We start from the raw sequence: 18,899 nt of genomic DNA, 5'->3' as shown, positions 1-18,899 counted from the left end.
GAATTTTGTCGTTTTTGTCAGTTTATCAATGGTTTTCGCTAATTCTCGTTTTTGTCAGTTTATCAATGGTTTTCGCTAATTCTGAAGATATCGCTCGCGAGCAGTTTTTGATCCTGTATCGGGATTGTGATCCATGCCTCTACTTGGCTCCTTGCAATATGGTTCTCTTGTATCAAGGCGTTTTAAACAAAGTCATATGGTTCATCCAATGGTCTGGCCTAATTTAGATGATGTGGCTTCACAAGAGAACAGGAAAATGGTATTAACCACCTAAGTGAGGATTAATTGTACAAGTATATAGGAATAATATGTTATTCCATGCAAAGAAAACAAAGTCATTTGTTTGTCAACATAAGATGCAGTCTGTAGTAATGACACAGTGGTTTCTCATGTGTCATGTTACAATGTTATTCACCTAGGAAGCCTTGTCCAAGTCAGAATGAACATGAACCATTGTGGGAACACAAATAATAGAGTAAAATATAGGGTAAGCTGGATCAGATCACAATCCCATATTATTAGACACAAGTTAAAAAGATAGATACAGATTAAGAAAAAAAAGGCTGGATATGAACTGGTTTCTTTAAACCAGAATTCAAAGAAAACCTAACAGAATCATAGAGTATACATGCAGGAGCACATCTATGAGTACTATAAGGCCTGGCAGGGAGGAGAGGCTGCAAAAACGCTTGAAACTAACCTAACTAGAACTTCACATCAGAAGAGCTAAATGTGCAGATAAACTAGCTAGCTGGCTGATTTAATTACCTAATGGCACACCGTAGACCTTTCTTTTTTTAAATAAAAACAGAAAGAAAATGAACCCCTTAGGCATCTGTTTTTATAATTAGATTATAATACTATACGCCAGTCCACATTTTTCTACACAATGATAACGTGTCACTGCATTTCTGAATAATTTACCACAACCTTCACATCTACAACACTCCCAACTCTGTAAACCATCTGGAGAAACCAAAAACTGAAATTCATGGTAGTAGACAGAAACATATGGATCATTTTAAGCATGAGCATATTCAGGGGGGGTTCTGGTCTCAAGTTCAATTGGGAGTCCAAGAACAGGCGTCGGAAGAGGATCTTTCCTGTAACCTTCTTCTTTGCAGCACAATTTCCACCTGAACTGTCTCACTAGGTAGTGCATGGCTACCAATGTCTCAGTCCTCGGAAACTCGTTTCCAGGGCACATACTTGGACCTCCCCCAAATGGCACAAAGCAATAAGGTGGGATCAAAGACTGGTTGTCAAACCTAGTAGGATCAAACTTGATCGGATCGTTGAAAAACTTCCCGTCCAAATGTGTGATACTTTGAGCATGGAAGACCTGCATCGCAAGATTGGGAGGGTAAAAAAATAAATATAGCACTTGGGAATGGAAAATATAGTGACACGTATGTCATAACTGGGATGGAAAAGATATCCAGTAACAAAAAAGGGGAATTGGTCAATAGAAAAATACTTACTTGCCAGCCTTTTGGAATGTGATAGCCCCGGTATTCAATGTCTTTGATAGCTGTTCGGAAGCTTCCAAAAATTGGAGAAATTGTCCGTAGTATCTCCAATGCCACCTTCCATGTGTACTTCATCCTTGAGACATCATCCCAGGTTAAAGGCTCATTAGGTCCTTTGCTCCTAGCAATCTCCTCTTGTTCTGTGGTTCACGATAGTTGCAAATGGTAGCAGTTCTAGTCAGAAGATTAAAACATCAAGGTACAGGCACACGACACGATACAGAGTACTAGTTGTTTACCATCAGTTATCTTGCCAAAGATGTCTGGCTCATTGGCTAGGCACCGGATCAAGAAGGTGATAAGAACAGACGATGTTTCATAACCGGCAGCCAGGAGAACGATTGCATTGTCCACAATGTCCTCTACTGTGAGCGAGTGTGTGCCTTTGGAGCGCAAAACAAGCATGTATGTGAAGAAATCATCAGCTGAACTAGAATAGCCTTGCTGCAATGCTCCTTCCATGTCACGAGCAATTTGCCTCAGCACCTTCCTGATCCTCCGGCTAGCGTTCAAGCCTTTGTTGAACTTGGTGAAGGGTATATTCACTGGAATTGATAGCATGGCCTTCACCATCGTCTCAAAGTCGGCAGCAAGGGCTTCTCTGATGGGACCTACCCCTTGTCCAAAGATGACTGAGCAGATGATGTCAAAGGCAAGCCTCCTTGCCAATGGCGCAACCTATAATCACAAAAGTAGCTCACATACATATCCATACTACAAAAAGTTTTTTTGAACTATACATAAAAGGGTCTAGAAATTCAAAGAACATTATTACAACTTTCATACCGTGACAGTCTTATGACCAACCCAATTCAGGTCAATGTGCCTCCTGACTTCCTCATCCATCTTCCGCATATACTTTGTAACCATCTCTGGCCTCAGATAGCCATGTAGAGCACCGCGGACTTGCTTTAGCTCCTCACCTGAGAGTGTCAGAATGGACCGCCCAACGAGGGCGTTGATCGCCTTTGTCTCGGTGAAAATGAGGTCCTGGTTGCTGAATACAAAGTGATTGGCCCCTGGGCCAGCCAACAGCACTGTCGGCGAGCCAAAAAGTGACATCTTGGACACAGCACCATACTTCTCGATCCTGTCCTGGCACCACTGGTAATCAGTATTACTATGGAGAGCACGAAGTAGGGAGATGGTCTGGCCAATCACTGGGAAGCCAAGGGAACCTGGAGGGAGATTATAGGATGAGTACTTGCGCCTGATGACAACGTGGAGGAGGATGGGTATGAGCAAGGCAAGCAGCAGAGCAAAAGGAATGGATGAATCCATTGACATGGTATGTTGTTATGCGTTGGATGATCAGCTTGTGGATTTGTATACATGTATATATATAGGTAAACCAGAGTTGTTCCTTTCTCCATGATATATAAGGGAGTATGGTTTAACAAATTTGATATTTTCTTTTGATCTCAACAAAAGGACTAGTTGGCAAAGCTGAATATATCACTTTCTCAAAAGTCATACAACAAACAAGCAAAGATTACAAATTGAGAGAAGGACGGGAAGACAATATAACATTAACAAACCATCGTTTGTCACCAGAGTAATGAGTCTGATTCATGATAAATTAAAATATTAGTTTATAAGTAAACAATTCCATCTTGTGAATTACTGGAAATAAATAGAAGCCAGTTCAACGAATCACATTTATGCTAGCCAATAGAATTTCTGCATTTATGCTAGTCAAAGAATCGCATTTCGCCCTCAAATGAAAGACATAAAAACGAATTCCCTAAAATTAAAAAAAAAAGAACTATAAAAAGAAGTACATAGACAGAAGCAAATAAAGAGATGAACTGAATATTCCTTTGGATCTAATATTAGCTTGAGGAAAGATACTACTGTTTTGCTGGTAGATGAGTTTACACAGAAGTACTAAATTTTATAAAACAAGCAAAGCAAACCATTGAAAAGATCTGGTGACAACAATTTGGTCATCCCTAAGGAAACAATCCATGTTCTATGTAATGAGAAATTGTGAACAATATTCTAGATTATAATTCTTCTGCATAATTGCAGGGCTCTCGATCAACACTTCTAGCCTTAGCACTCGATCAACAAGTATAGTTCTAGCCTTGGCACAAGCCATGTATGCAGGATAGCTATTCTTTTTTTGGTATATTAGTATGCAGAATATCTGCCACGAAAAATAGCTAGACATTTTAAAAACGAAGCAAATTACTACGTACTTAGTGGAAAAGGTTAGCTCCAGTTCTATATATGTGCCTGTGCACAAAAAGACACATTTACCGTTGCCTCAATTCTTCTGAAAATGGCATGGCCCTGCAATACAGATTACAGAACAATACTTTAGACTTTATCCATAAGCAGATGATTCCTCCCCTAATATAGCATGACCATTTCTTTTAACAACGTTGGCATAATCAATGCATTATCAGGATGCACGAAATTGACTTTGAGGATCACGTAGATCCTGAAAAACTTTCAAAAAAAAGGGAAGGAAAACGACAGGTCGGATAACATATTCTGAAAATCCACTATAGTCAACTTCCAAGAACAAAATATGTATAAAGACAGATAGATAGATATATAGATAGGTAAGACTTCGAAGGGATAGACTCTCCCCAATATAGATTTGGAGATCACATCACGAATGCAGATTTGATTTAATAATATAATTTGTCCACGGATCGAAATCAGCAATCATCAGGCCAGGAGATCATTATTCTCCTACATCGATTTTAGGCAGTGTTCACTGTTCACTAATCCACACCACCAGACCTGACCGAAACCCACCCCAACTGCATCTGCGCCAACACAGATTCACAGACTCGTTCAGCCGCCCCCATCAACAAATCAAACAACATCTCACCAATCAATTGCAAAGCTAGAAATCAAGAATCCCAGGACACCTAAGAGCTAGTGACCAAACCTCTTACTGCGCTGCCTGCTTGTTGGGGGGCGTCCTGCAGGTAAGATGCAGGAGGGGAAGCTTGCCCGCTGGCGCACCGCCACCGGCCGGCGGTGCGCGCCGCCGACGGGGAGCCCCGCGCAGCTGACGGCCGCCGCTCGAGCCGGAGAATGTGGGCGACCTGCCTTGCCTAGGCCCATGCCCGGATGGCCAGCCCAACCTCCATGGAAGGCCGGTTTTATGTCCGAAACTGATGGAAATTAACTTTGATCAAAATTTTAAACTTCGATCATGGTTTTTAAAGTAAATTTTTATAAAACTCCATCTAGGCCACACAAAAACATAGGGATTTTGGAACATGACACATCCTCGCGTTTATGGTCATAAAATTTCACAAAAATCACACCATGAACCATTTTGACATATTCCTATATCAAAATTTTAAAAAGTGGATTTAACGTTTACATGATGGATTAAATCCTTATAAATTTAAGATGTTATCGTAGAATTTTAAAATGTGGTAGATCAAAGTTACCTGTACGGTTTTGTGAAACTTTAGAATCATATTAGAGGTTATGTGATACGTGCCGAAATTCCTGTAGTTTTGTGCAATTTGAATCATAATACGTGGGATTTTATGAAATTTACTCTCACTATTTTAGCAGAACAAGTTTTTTAAAACCTAATAGCTAACAATATTATGAAAGTGTTTTTCAAGTAAAAATATTATCTTTTTTAATTAAACATTTAAGAAGTTATTGGTGGTTAAATTTTTTTAAAAAAATTTTAAGGGTGAATAGCTAAATTGGTCCTCTAAGTTTCATCTAAGGTTTAGTTTGGTCTTTGACATTTTAATCTGCCCATCTTACTCTTTCAAGTTTTAATTCTAGCTCAAACTCATCCTTGAACCCATTTAAGGAGCCACATGGCTAAACATAATCAATATCTCTTGATAAATTACCCTTATACCCCTCATTCACATATATAACAAAAATGAAGAACATACCTTACTAATGAGGCAGTGAAACTTTATGACAAGATCCCCTAAAGTTGAGCTTTAAATACCCAACTTTCTATCAAACATACATCCAATAATTATATGATTTTTTTTGAAATCACATATAATGAATTTTGCTATAGATGCATAGTAATTTATGTAAAAAGAAAATAATTATGTAATTAAAGCTCAACCTTGTGTGCACATAATGAAATAATAGGAAGTACATTTATAATTCTATTTATTCATCTTTGTTTTTCTCTTTTTACATGGTACGAAAAGTAAGGGCAAAAGGGACATTTTCTAATAGAAATGTTGACTAAGAATAGCCATGTGATACATTAAGTAGGGCCAAGAAATAAAAAAGTACCAAACTGAAATTACAACAAGTCAATCCATGATGATAGAATATCTCTTTATACATGACTTAAAAGAAAGAAAAGTAAAAGTAGATCATCCTTTAAAAGGCAACTCCAGGGATGTACAAAAGGTGGCAAGGTGCTTTATCTTCAAAATGAAGTCATTCCTCTGTTTTCCAAATATTTCGGGAAGCATATAGAACTTTTTCCACAAAGTTTAAACCCTGGCATTGCAATTATCCATAGCCGACTGCAACATCTGCTCAAAGCTTAGGCTTGTGTTCCACATGATAAGCAGCCTTGACCAAACATTCTTGGCTAAAGTGACATTCAAAGAAAATATGCATGAAAGTCTCTCTTGCATCTTATATAAGTTAAATCAATGTCCTGAGATGCAAAAAATAAGCATGTTTTACCATCCTTGACATTTCACTTGGCAATACCTCTGAAAAAGTTTTTTAAAATTTTTAAAACATATTTTACCACCAGAAAGAACCCACATACCTCACACAGGGACTTTGTCACTACAATATTATAAAATTTGTGCAAATTCTTTATAAGAAAGAGAATTATGAGACTAATAACCCATAGACCCTTTTTTTTCTTTGGTTGATAGACTTTGTTCCCTAGCACTATAGACTTTTTTCTCGAATTTTCAAAACTTTGACTAAATCTTATCCTAAACATCAAATATTTATAATCATTTAGGGAATAGAGTAATACACTGTGACAACTAAACATTGTCCTCCACTGTGAATGAAAAAAAAAAAAGCAAAGGAAAAGGACTTACCTCTGCTAGCGATACAATCATCGATAGCAAATTCTGAGACAAATGACAAGTATTTTGTTTGCTAGTACATGGCGATTGTGTTTAGAGTATTGCATTTTCTAATGGTAATTTTAAATTATCCTTTTTTTGTTCATTGCATCCAAATAAAGTAAACAGCTGGCTGATTTACCCAACAATAGCACAACGTAGACATTGTTTTCAGAAAAACAAAAGAAAAGGAACCCCCTAAGCAGATGTCTTACTAACTCTGTTTCTTAATAGATGATGCCGTTGAACATTTGACCATTCGTCTTATTAAAAAAACATAATTATTATTTATTTTGTTGTGAGATGTTTTATCACTCAAAATACTTTAAGCATGATTTATATTCTATACATTTACATAAATTTTTAGAATAAGACGAATGGTCAAACATGTGTTCAAAAGTCAACGCCGTTATCTATTAAATAACAGAGGGAATATTACACATTTATCTGCGCAACTGAACCAAAGCTTTGATCATAAGTCACTGCATTTCTGAACAACTTTACCAAGATCTTCACAACTGCAACATTTCCAACTCTTCAACCAACTAGTGAAAGCATAAACTAAAAACAGGTGGATCATTTTAAGCATATCCAGGGGGAGCTTCTGGTCTCAAGTTCAATTGGGAGTTCAAGAGGCATCGGAACAGGATCTTTCCTGTAACCTTCATCTTTGCAGCACAATTTCCACCTGAACTGCCTCACCAGATAGTGCATGGCTACCAATGTCTCGGTCCTCGCAAATTCATTTCCAGGGCACATTCTTGGACCTCCCCCAAACGGAACAAAGCAATAGGGTGGGACTGAAGACTGGTTATGAAATCTAGCAGGGTTGAACTTGTTCGGGTCATCGGAAAAATTTGCGTCCAAATGTGTGATAATTATAGCAGTGAAGACCTGGCATAGCACAGAAAATGTGTTAAGAGAGCTGTAAGCCTATAACAGTTGGGTATATTGTTCAGATGGACATATCACTGATACATTAATGTCATAAGGGAATGGAAAAGTTACTCAATGTCACAAAATGGAATCAGTTCACAGAAAAAAAGAAAACTTACTTGCCAGCCTTTTGGAATGTGATAGCCCTGGTATTCGATGTCTTTAATAGCTGTTCGGAGGCTTCCAAATATTGGGGGAACAGTCTGTAGTGTCTCCATTGCCACCTTCCACGTGTACTTCATCCTTGAAACATCATCCCAGGTCAAAGGTTCATCAGGTCCTTTGTACCTAGCGATCTCCTCTTGTTCTGTTGGTCACAATAAGTACAAATGATATTGATGCTACTCAGAAGATTCAAATATCAAAATATGAGGACAATACAGAGTACTAGTTGCTCACCTTCAGTTATCTTGCCCAGGATATCTGGCTCATTGGCTAGGTACCGGAGCAAGAAGGTGATAAGAACAGACGATGTCTCATAACCAGCAAGTAGGAGTAAGATTGCATTGTCCACAATGTCCTCCACTGTGAGTGAGTGGGTGCCTTCGGAGCGCAAAACAAGCATGTATGTGAAGAAATCATCAGCTGAACTAGAATGGCCTTGCTGCAATGCTGCTTCCCTGTCACGAGCAATTTGCCTGAGCACCTTCCTCACCCTCCGGCTCGCACTCAAGCCCTTGTTGAACTTGGTGAAGGGTATATTCACTGGAATCGATAGCATTGCCTGCACCATTTTCTTGAAGTCAGCAGCAAGGGCTTCCCTGATGGGACCTGCCCCCTGTCCGAAGATGACTGAGCAGATGATGTCAAAGGTGAGCCTCTTCGCCAATGGTGCAACCTGTAATCGCGAAAGTATCACACATATACATATCAATACTACGAAAAGTTGTTTTAAGTACACATAAGGGTCTAGCAATTCAAAGAACATTAAGTGGGAAAAGAAGAAGAAAACACAACACTCATACCGTGACTGTCTTTTGACCAACCCAATTCAGGTCGATGTGCCTCCTGACCTCCTCATCCATCTTCCGAATACACTTTGTCACCATCTCTGTCCTCAGATAGCCCTGCAGTGCACTGCGGACTTGCTTTAGCTCCTCACCTGATAGTGTCAATATGGACCGCCCAATGAGGGCGTTCGCTGCCTTCGTCTCGGTGATAATGAGGTCTTGGTTGCTGAATACAAAGCGATTGGCTGCTGGGCCAGTCAACAGCACCGTCGGTGAGCCAAACACTGACATCTTGGACACTGGACCATACTTCTTGATCCTGTCCTGGTACCACTGGTAATCAGTATTACTGCGGAGGGCGCGAAGTAGGGAGATGCTCTGGCCAATCACTGGGAAGCCAAGGGAACCTGGAGGGAGATTATAGGATGAGTACTTGCGCCTGATGACAAAGTGGAGGAGGATGGGTATGAGCAAGGCAAGCAGCAGAGCAAAAGGCATGGATGAATCCATTGATATGGTATGTTGTTATGCACTATGAAGGTTGGGTGATCAACTTGTGGATATGTATACATGTATATATATAGGTAAACCAGAGTTGTTCCTTTCTCAATGATAGACAAGAAAGAATGATTTAACAAATTTGATTATTATCTTCAGAACTCAACAGAAGGCTAGGTGGCCCACCTGATTATACTACTTTCTCAAAATTCATACAACATACAGATGACCAAAGCATAGGCCAAGGCAAAGACATCAAATTCAGAGGAGGCGAGAAGACAGAATACAGGTTACTTAAAGAAACCCTCGCTGTTGTTAGTTGTCATACCAGAGCAATGAGTTTGATTCATGATAACTTAAAATATTAGTTCATAAGTAAACAATTCCATCCCTAGCCACATGATAGGAGCAGCTCAGCACGACATGGTGAATTACAGAAAATAAATGGAAGCCACTTCAACATCAGCTTGAAATTTTTTTAAAAAAAGGTGCTGCTAGCCAATAGAATTTCTGTATTTATGCTAGTCAAAGAATCCACATTTCCCTGTCAAATGAAGACATAGAAACAAATTCCCTAAAAAAATTTCTTTGGATGAACTGAATATTTCTTTGGATCTAATATTAGGTAGAAGAAAGATGCTACTGTTTTCTCATTGTTGGAGAGAATGATTACATACAACAGCACTAAATTTTGCAAAGCAAGCAAAAGCAAAACATTGAGAAGATCTGATGTCGTTCCTAAGGAAACGATCAATGTCCTACGTAATGAGAAATTTTGATCAATATTCAAGATTTTAATTCTTCTAATTGCAGGGCTCTCGATCAAAAGTTCTCCCTGCAGGTAAGCCACTATGCGATCTTAAGGTAGCCTTGGCACAGGCATGTATGCAGGACACCTATCCTTTTGTTTTTGGTATATTATTAAGTAGAATATGACCCATGTAAAAAATAGGTAGATATTTTAAAAACAAGAAGCGAATTACGTACATAGTTGAGATTTGAGAAGGTTAGCTCCAGTTCTATGTATGTGCCTGTGCACACAAGGACAAGTTCACTGTACCTGCAATTCTTCTGAAAATGGTATGGCCCTGCAATACAGAACTTTTAGAATTATCCATAAGCAGAAGATTCATCCCTTAATATAGCATGACATATTTTTTAACAATGTTGGCACAATCAGTGCATTATCAGGATACACAACAACGACCTTGAGGGCCACATAGATCCTGAAAACCTGGCAAAAAAGGGAAAACGACAAGTTTAGAATAACATAATCTGAAAATCCACTATGGTCAACTTCCAAGAACAAAAAAATTATGTAGACAAATCTAGATAAACTTTGAAGGCATAGACTCCACAATATAGATCTTGATATCGCATCAGGAATGCAGATTTGCGTCTGAGCCATGACAGCTCGCTCATCCCCCATGAACAAATCAAACAATATCTCACCAACCAACTGCAAGCTAGAAATCATGAATCCAAGACACAAGAGGTGTAGTGACCAAACCACAGGCAGCTGCAACTGGGCGACTTGCCAAGGATTTCCGGCTCCTTGTCTAGGTGCCAGGGAATGAAGGTGATAAGAACAGATGTTGTCTCATAACCTGCAATCAGAAGGAAGATTGCATTATCCACGATGTCCTCCACCGTGAATGAAAAAGTCATAAGCAATGTAAAAGGACTGACCTTTGCTGCCGATACAATCATCAGATAGCAAGTCTGAGACAAAGGACAAGTACTATTGTTTGCTAGTACAGTGCGATTGTGTTTTAGTGCATTACCTTTTCTATGGGTAAATTGCAGTACCATTTTTATATTTTGGTTCATTGCATATCAGAGTAACCAGCTGGCTGATTTACCCAATAGCATAACCTAGACATTCTTTTTAAGAAAAAAACAAAAGAAAAATAACTCATAAGGCATCTGTGTTTATTTATTGCATCATAGTTTATACACCAATACACATTTATCAGCAAAACTGTACCACCTTTGATCATAAGTCACTACATTTCTGAACAACTTTACCAAACCTTCATATCTGCAACACTCGCAACTCTTAAACCAACTAGCGAAAGCATAAATTAAAACGCAAAAAGTAAACAGAAACATGTGGATTACTCTAAGAATGAGCATATCCAGGGGGGCTTCTGGTCTCAAGATCAATTGGGAGTCCAAGAAGAGGCATTGGAGTAGGATCTTTCCTGTAACCTTCTTCTTTGCAGCATAATTTCCACCTGAACTGCCTCACTAGGTAGTGCATGGCCACCAATGTCCCAGTCTTTGCAAATTCGTTTCCAGGGCACATTCTTGGGCCTCCCCCAAATGGCACAAAGCAATAGGGTGGGATTGAAGACTGGTTATGAAATCTAGCAGGGTCAAACTTCCTCGGCCCATCGAAAAAATTTGTGTCCAAATGTGTGACAATTTGATCAGTGAAGATCTGGCATAGAACAGAAAATGTGTTGGAGGAATTTAACAGTTGGGTATATTGTTCAGATGGGCATATTACTGATACACAAATGCACATGGGCGACCAAAAAGATATTCAATGACACAACGGAATTACTTGACAGAAAAACACTTACTTGCCAGCCTTTTGGAATGTGATAGCCCTGGTATTCGATGTCTTTGATAGCTGTTCGGAAGCTTCCAAAGATTGCAGGAACAGTCCGGAGTGTCTCCATTGCCACCTTCCATGTGTACTTCATCCTTGACACATCATCCCAGGTCAAAGGCTCATTAGGTCCTTTGTTCCTAGCGATCTCCTCTTGTTCTGCGGATTCACCATAACTCCATAAGTACCAATGATAGCAGTGATACTAAGAAGATTGAAAAATCAAAAGTACTAGCTGCTCACCCTCAGTTATATTGCCCAGGATGTCTGGCTCATTGGCTAGGTACCGGAGCAAGAAGATGATAAGAACAGAAGTTGTCTCATAACCTGCAGTAAGGAGTAAGATTGCATTGTCCACAATGTCCTCCACTGTAAGTGTGTGCCTTCGGAGCGTAATGCAATCATGTATGTGAAGAAATCATCAGTTGAACTGCAACGGCCTTGCTGCAACGCTGCTTCCCTCTCACGAGCAATCCGACTGAGCAACTTCCTGATCCTCCAACTCGCACTCAAACCCTTGTTGAACTTGGTGAAGGGAATATTTACTGGAATTGATAGTGTAGCCTTCACCAATGCCTCGAAGTCGGTTGCCAGGGCTTCTCTGATAGGACCTGCCTCTTCTCCAAAGAAGACTGAGCAGGTGATGTTAAAGGTGAGCCTCTTCGCCAATGGTGCAACCTATAATCATGAAAGAATCACACATATACATTTCCATATCATGAAAAGTTGTTTTGAGTTATACATAAGGATCTAGCAATGCTGAAAACATTAAGCGGAAAAATGAAAAAAAAAACACAAAGTTCATACCGTGAGAGTCTTTTGACCAACCCAGTGCAGGTCAATGTGCCTCCTGACTTCCTTATCCATCTTCCAAATGTACTTTGTCACCATCTCTGGCCTCAGATAGCCCTGGACTGCACTGCGGACTTGCTTTAGCTCCTCACCTGAGAGCATCAGAATGGACCGCCAACGAGGGCGTTCAGCGCCTTTGTCTGGGTGAAAATGAGGTCTGGGTTGCAAAATGCAAAGCGATTGGCTGCCGGGCCAGTCAACAGCACTGTCGGTGAACCAAACACTGACATCTTGGACACAGGACCATACTTCTTGATCCTGTCTTGGTACCACTGGTAATCAGTGTTTTTGCGGAGGGCACGGAGTAGGGAGATAGTCTGTCCAATCAATGGAAAGCCAAGGGAACCTGAAGGGAGATTATAGGATGCATACTTGCGCCTAGTGACAAGGTGGAGGAGGATGGGTATGAACAAGGCAAGCAGCAGAGCTAGAAGCATGGATGAATCCATTGACATGGTGTGTTGTTATGCAGTATGCAGGTTGGATGATCAGCTTGTGGATTTTTATACATATATAGAGGTAATACAGAGTTGTTCCTTCTGCAATCTGCATGATATATAAGGGATTATGATTTAACAAATTTAGTATTTTTCTTTAGAACTCAACAGAAGGCGTAGGTAGCCCATTGGAATATATTACTTACTCAAAAGTCATACGACAGACAAATGAGCAAAGGAGAGAATGGGGCATAAAGAAACAGTATAGGATTCTTTTAACAAACTCTCGTTGTTGTCACCAGAGCAGCAAGGTTGATTCATGATAACTTATAAAATATTAGTTTATAAGTAAAAAAAACTCCATCCCTAGCCACATAATAGGAGCAGCTTAGCACGAGATATGTGAATAACTGAAAATAAATGGAAGCTAGTTCATCATCAAGTTGTAAAACTAAAAGAAAAAATGATGCTAGCCAATAGAATTTCTGCATTTATGCTAGTCAAAGAATCACATTTCCCCCTAAAATAAGTGCGACATAAATGACTACCCTCGAAAAATAAAAGTCAAAAAGGGAAGTACATAACCAGAAGCAAAGAAAGAGATGAACTGAATATTTCTTTGGATCTAATATTAGGTAGAAGAAAGACGTTACTATTTGCTCATAGTTGGAGAGAATGTTTACATACAACAGCACTAAATTTTGCACAGCAAGCAAAGCAAAAGATTGAAAAGAACTGGTGGCAACAACTTGGACATTCCTAAGGAAACAATCCATGGCCTATGTAATAAGACATTTTCAACAATATTCTAGTTTTTAGTTCTTTTTGTGACTGCAGGAAACTCAGTCAACAATTACAGGAGTTCTCCCTGAGTTCCTGTAGGAAATCCCACTATGCGATCTTATAAGGTCTAGTTTTAGCCTTGGCACAGCAGCACAGACCATGTATGCAGAACATGCATCCTTTATCCTTGGTATATTATTATGCAGAATATGAGCAAGGAAAAATAGGTAGGCATTTTAAGAACTAGAAGCGAGTTAGTACATACGAAGTGGAGAAGGTTAGCTCCAGTTTTATGTACGTGCCTGAGTACACAGACAAATTTACTGTAACTGCAGTTCTTCTGAGAACAGCATTGCCCTGCAATACAGAACAGTAGTTTAGAATTTATCGCCCAACTAAATAGTTTAGAATTTATCCATAAGCAGATCTGAAGATGATTCATGTCCTTATATAGCATGACCATTTTTTTAACAATGTCGGCACAATCAGTGCATTATACTACAATGAACTTGATGGTCACATAGATCTGAAAAGATGGGCAGAAAAGGAAAGGAAAACGACAGTTCGGATAACATATTCTGAAAATACATCATGGCCAACTTCCAAGAACAAAAAAATATATACACCGCCAAATAGATAGACCTGGAAGAATTCATAGACTCCACAAATCGCATCACGGAATACAGACTTAATTTAATAATATATAGTTTATCCACGGATCGAAATCAACAATCCCTAGGTCAAGGAGATCATTGTTCTCTCTTGCCATTGATTTTTAGCAGTGAGACCATTGTACATCAATCCGCACCTGACGTCCCTCGCTAACAACATTTCACAACGACACCAACCAACGAGCTACTACCACTTACGAAATTAATCAAGAACACCAAGACAGCAAAGGAGCCAGAGAGCTTGGTGACCAAACCGCAGCTACGACTAGGCGGCGGCCCGTACCTGACTGCTTCTGGGGCGGCTTGCAAGTAAGCTGCAGGCGTTAGTGCAGGAGGAGGAGGAGGAGGAGAAGACGGCCTGCCGGCGCACCGGCCGGCGGTGCGCGCCGCCGACGCTGGCCGCCGATTGCGTCGTCTCGAGCCGGAGAATGTGGGCGACCGAATTTTTTTCGTTTTTAGATTTTTTTTTAATATTTACAGAAATAATCTATCGACCAAAAAAAAATTGCAGAAATAGCCCCTGCCGCCCTAATGGTGGGCGGCAAGCTAACGTGGCAGACGGTGGGTCGACCGCGCCGTCTGCCGCCGTCGGCCAAAATTGCGATTAGGCCCTGGCGGCAAGGGGCTAATTGCAATTTTGGCCGCCCATAAAGAGCTTGCGGCCGTACTTTTTCATCTGGGTCCCTTGCCGCCCCAATAGAGGGCAGCAAGGGACCCAGATGAAAAAAGTACGGCCAAAAGATTTTTCTATGTTATGTTAATAATAAATAAAAAAGTATTTATTGGTAAAACTTGTTAATATTGTTATAAAAATGTATTGAAGTTGGTTGTTGCGCAATTTCATATGTTAAGTGAGGTATTATTTTGTACCTTATTCGACGTATTAGTACTCGGATAATTTATATAGGCCTATCGCAGTCTGGGTCGTAGAAACATTATATGGACTTAAACAAGGAGAATTATGTAACATGAAGAAATAGTAGTACAATTTGAACATGATACAACTATTTGCATTGCGGTTACATAGATGATATTAGATTCGAACTAGGAGGGAGGTAGTGCAATAGTTGAACACAACGACGATGTAGTAATGGGACAAGGAAGCATGACAGTAGAAATTTCAATATGCCAAGTTGTCCGATAATAGCTAACCCCTACGTGAGGATCCCTCTCCTCTCTCAAACCGCGCTTTAGTAACCCTGTATTGCTTTGGTAGTTCAAGCTGCACAACACGGCTAGGTGGAGTTAGAACCCTTCTGGTGTCTATCCATTCTCTGTATTGACATCTCCTTGGTGGTTCCTGGGAGGAAAGAATAGATGTAAAGCAAGCAAAGTTAGTAAATGTTGTGAGAAAATAAGGATTCATGTAATCAAAATATTCTTACCATGAAATCGTCGTCAAGAATATTTGGACAAATAAAGAACCTTCGACCCAATGTTGTAGGATTTATGGAACGAAGAACCTGACAACGATCACCACACCTGCATCTTGGACGGGCTTCCCATGGAGGGAGTGCCGTAGTTAGCACCCGCCAGTCGCTCTGTTGTTCACGACATTGTCGTTCATAAGCCGCTTTTCTCTGTAAGTATTGCTCAGTACTTTCGGATGCGAAATACCAGCGACCTTCTTGTAAACAAGTGGTTAGGTTGAGAACGGGATTTTCTGTATCGACCCACTCGATGTATGCGCAAGCCATAGTGCGGGTCTGCCGAATAGAGTAGTGTTACGAAGAATAAAGCGATTGCCCATACGGAATGAATAAGCATATGCAGATAATAAGATACCTCACGGTCATAGTTAGGGCACCTAAAAAAGCGCCTTCCTCGAATATCAGGATTCCTCGAAGCCATTAGTTGGCATCGATCACCGCATAGGCAGAGAGGACGCTGGCACCAAGGTGGTAGTAGGTATACACAAGGATCGCTACGCCAGTTTGGATCCTCAACACCTCGGCGTCTAGCCATTGACGAAAGCCGGTCGGATTTGTAATGAAGCAAGTGGGGAAGAGAGTACTGAATGTGACTGAGTTCTGAAAGATTGTGAGGCCTCACTCGTTAAGGCGACTTATATAGGCGCAAAAAATCGAGTGATACCCCTGACATGTGAACGTGGTGGGGTATGGTGGGTACGCCTGATTGGCGCTGAAAGATACATGCATGATCGGCGCCGAAAGTTACATTGGTCGTATGCGCCAAATGGCGGGCAAATACTCGTATCACACGCGAATAAAGGAGGTTGCATCGGTGCGGCAGAAAGTAGTCGTGCATGCGCCGAAAGGTATCGTGCATGCGCCGAAAGGTATCGTGCACATATAACAACAACGTAGTCATTACACAAGCATACAGTACTGGAAAGTGAAGCAAGTAAACAAAGAGAAGACTGCTCTACTGGCCCTGCCCCGCGCCGCGACCACGCTTGGTCCTCCGGGCCTGTGCTCGCACGTGGTCCTGGGAGTAGGTGAAACGATCCGGTGGCACAGCACGGGTAGCACGAGTGTCCCGCGGAGGAGTGGCCTGCGCCTGGTCCTGCGTCTGCACCGGCGGTGCGCCTCCCAGCTGTGAGGGGCCGATGATGTCCTCTGTCGAGCCTGAAGCGAAGTCGAAGTCAGTGATGTCGAAGAGGAAGGTGGAAGGCAACAAGCAGTCCGACGAGGTCCCAGCATGGTCCAGTGGTGGACCCTGACTCGACATGCCGGCTGCCTGTGACGAAGTCCCGGTGTACTGCCAGAACTGCGCTGAGTGCGAGGTCGACACAGCTGCCTGAGACGCTGACCCTGCAGCCTGGGAGAAGTGGGCGGCCTGCGTCATAGCGAACTGGGCGAAACCTACACATCGACAACGGGACCCTTGTAAGCTAAGACATAAAATGTATGTAAATTGATTGTCGAAGTAATGTTGTTTTTTTAAGTACCTGTGGGGGGCACAACAGAAGGCCTAGCCGAGGAAGGTGGGGTGCTGAACGGTGCACGAAACCCTGAAGCAATCGGCAAGTGAAACGGCTCACTTATATGTGCGAGGCATGTATAGAAATAGTAATAAAAATACTTACCTCCGTGCGGAGGGGGAGTCGGCCTAGGAACGTGCGCAGCTGGACGGGGACCAGTCGGTACGGGTGGCCGCTGTACAGCTGCGTCTGCCCGAGCAACGTCGTCTGCACGACAGGTGAGCACTCGGAGAATCGAGCGCATCGACTCCACCATCCGCGTGTACGTCGTCAGGTGCTCCTCTACGGGTACCGGAATCCCCGCGCCTAAACGTTGGATCGTCGTTGAACCGTCAACGACGACCCGGTTGATGTCGTCGACCTGCATGGTTAATTTGTTCGTAAATATTCGTAAAATTTGACGAAGAGAAAGACATGAAAACATAAAGGAATGGTGCGATGCAGGGTACTCACAGCACGAGCGAAGTCCTGGTCGCGGTGCCTGGCATAGAGGTCTCTAGTGCTCGCAACGTGGGGCTGCTGCTCCAAGGGAGCGAAGGTGACCCTAGTACGGGTGCGTGGCTGGTACCAGCGTAGGTAGGCCTGGTACGACTCCTCAGTGTGTGGCTCTCCCTCGTGGTCCACGACCTCCTCGGTTGCGAGCAACCAGTCCTCAACAAAAGTCGCCAACTTGGCGGGCCAGTCGCCAGCTGACTGCTGACCCTTGCGCGAGTACCTGCGAATTAATGTGTAATATTAGTGTGAAACGACAGATGTTACAAATTATTGTGAACAGGCAGATTTTAATGCAACAACGGAAAGCGTAGTCAGAATCACCTTCCTCTACACGCTCGTTGTCAGAATCCTCCCTCTCCATTTCATCCACAATGGCACCGACAGTCTCCCCCTCGTCGGCCACTCCACCTGGCTGAATGCCCACTGGAGCTACTACGCCCCCGTCCTCTCGTGCGTTGACCTCCTCCACAGAAGTCTCGTTTACTTCAGCACTTGGTCCCTCGCCATCATCCATGTTCGTCTGCACACCTAGATCCTTCGGGTGAACAAACGGAACCAAAGCTAGAGGCCACCCGCGTTGCAATGCATTTTCCAAATACCATCTCCACACTCGAGAGTTTTGAACTGGCATTAGTTCCCAATAAAAACCCTCAGTTGCCCGACTTACTATAACATTGATTGTTATGTCACTTGTCTGTGGATCAACTCTCAAGGGGAGAATTTACTATTTGCCACTCTCTCAAAATGCCAGTGCTCAAATGCCACTCTCCCAAATTTTCATTCCCAAATGCCACCCGGGCCCACATGTCAGCCTCACTCTCCATTCAAACAAAAGTGATGCGGGACCCGATGATGAGTGAGGCTGACATGTGGGCCCGGGTGGTATTTGGGAATGAAAATTTGGGAGAGTGGCATTTGAGCACTGGCATTTTGAGAGAGTGGCAAATAGTAAATTCTCCCAACTCTCAAGCCCCTCATTAACCATCCTTTTATATAAGGTACACTCCTCTCAGCCGGTCTATCAATTCCCCTTTCTGATACAATAAAATCTGACAGATCTACCCCAGTTGGCCCGTAACGGACGTTTCCTGGTCCATGGTAAACTTGGAATATTTGTTTGTTCGACATAT

At 41.8% G+C, this 18,899-nt stretch overlaps 2 protein-coding genes and 1 pseudogene across 6 annotated transcripts; all 3 read right to left on the bottom strand.

The window, feature by feature from the left end:
- Window positions 1-483: 483 nt before the first annotated feature.
- On the bottom strand, window positions 484-4,625 carry LOC4343396 (cytochrome P450 716B1). Of its 4 annotated transcripts, none has more exons than XM_015789691.3 (6): window positions 4,435-4,625; window positions 3,731-3,824; window positions 2,316-2,707; window positions 1,769-2,207; window positions 1,482-1,669; window positions 484-1,342 (listed from the first exon to the last, which is right to left on the bottom strand). In XM_015789691.3, the coding sequence occupies exons 3-6, from the start codon at window positions 2,589-2,591 to the stop codon at window positions 1,022-1,024; spliced, it is 1,224 nt and encodes a 407-aa protein (XP_015645177.1). In that variant the 5' UTR covers window positions 2,592-2,707; window positions 3,731-3,824; window positions 4,435-4,625; the 3' UTR covers window positions 484-1,021. The 4 variants fall into 4 exon arrangements, with proteins under 4 accessions (XP_015645177.1, XP_025882692.1, XP_015645176.1 ...); XM_026026907.2 differs by having other exon boundaries at window positions 3,792-3,824; XM_015789690.3 differs by lacking the exon at window positions 3,731-3,824.
- Window positions 4,626-6,664: 2,039 nt separating this feature from the next.
- Window positions 6,665-10,096, bottom strand: LOC9268990 (cytochrome P450 716B1). 2 transcript variants are annotated; one of them, XM_066312817.1, is made up of 5 exons: window positions 9,958-10,096; window positions 8,488-8,879; window positions 7,922-8,360; window positions 7,642-7,829; window positions 6,665-7,480 (listed from the first exon to the last, which is right to left on the bottom strand). In XM_066312817.1, the coding sequence occupies exons 2-5, from the start codon at window positions 8,761-8,763 to the stop codon at window positions 7,163-7,165; spliced, it is 1,221 nt and encodes a 406-aa protein (XP_066168914.1). In that variant the 5' UTR covers window positions 8,764-8,879; window positions 9,958-10,096; the 3' UTR covers window positions 6,665-7,162. The 2 variants fall into 2 exon arrangements, with proteins under 2 accessions (XP_066168914.1, XP_015645370.1); XM_015789884.3 differs by lacking the exon at window positions 9,958-10,096 and having other exon boundaries at window positions 8,488-9,042.
- Window positions 10,097-10,881: 785 nt separating this feature from the next.
- Window positions 10,882-14,770, bottom strand: LOC107281502 (cytochrome P450 716B1-like; annotated as a pseudogene).
- Window positions 14,771-18,899: the final 4,129 nt, after the last annotated feature.

Source organism: Oryza sativa, chromosome 7 (assembly GCF_034140825.1).
Source record: "Oryza sativa Japonica Group chromosome 7, ASM3414082v1".
Classification (NCBI taxonomy): domain Eukaryota; kingdom Viridiplantae; phylum Streptophyta; class Magnoliopsida; order Poales; family Poaceae; genus Oryza; species Oryza sativa.
Note: the sequence above shows the minus strand (reverse complement) of the source record. Positions and strands in the feature narration are given on the sequence as shown.

Bases quoted from the DNA above. Each gene is read 5' to 3' on its own strand.
- LOC4343396 (XM_015789689.3), bottom strand. From the start codon at position 2,816: ATGTCAATGGATTCATCCATTCCTTTTGCTCTGCTGCTTGCCTTGCTC. The intron at 2,208-2,315 runs GTATGAAAGTTG...TTGTGATTATAG, and splicing joins TTGGTCATAAGACTGTCACG to GTTGCGCCATTGGCAAGGAG. The intron at 1,343-1,481 runs GTAAGTATTTTT...CTTGCGATGCAG, and splicing joins ACATTCCAAAAGGCTGGCAA to GTCTTCCATGCTCAAAGTAT.
- LOC9268990 (XM_015789884.3), bottom strand. From the start codon at position 8,982: ATGGATTCATCCATGCCTTTTGCTCTGCTGCTTGCCTTGCTCATACCC. The intron at 8,361-8,487 runs GTATGAGTGTTG...TCGCGATTACAG, and splicing joins TTGGTCAAAAGACAGTCACG to GTTGCACCATTGGCGAAGAG. The intron at 7,481-7,641 runs GTAAGTTTTCTT...GTGCTATGCCAG, and splicing joins ACATTCCAAAAGGCTGGCAA to GTCTTCACTGCTATAATTAT.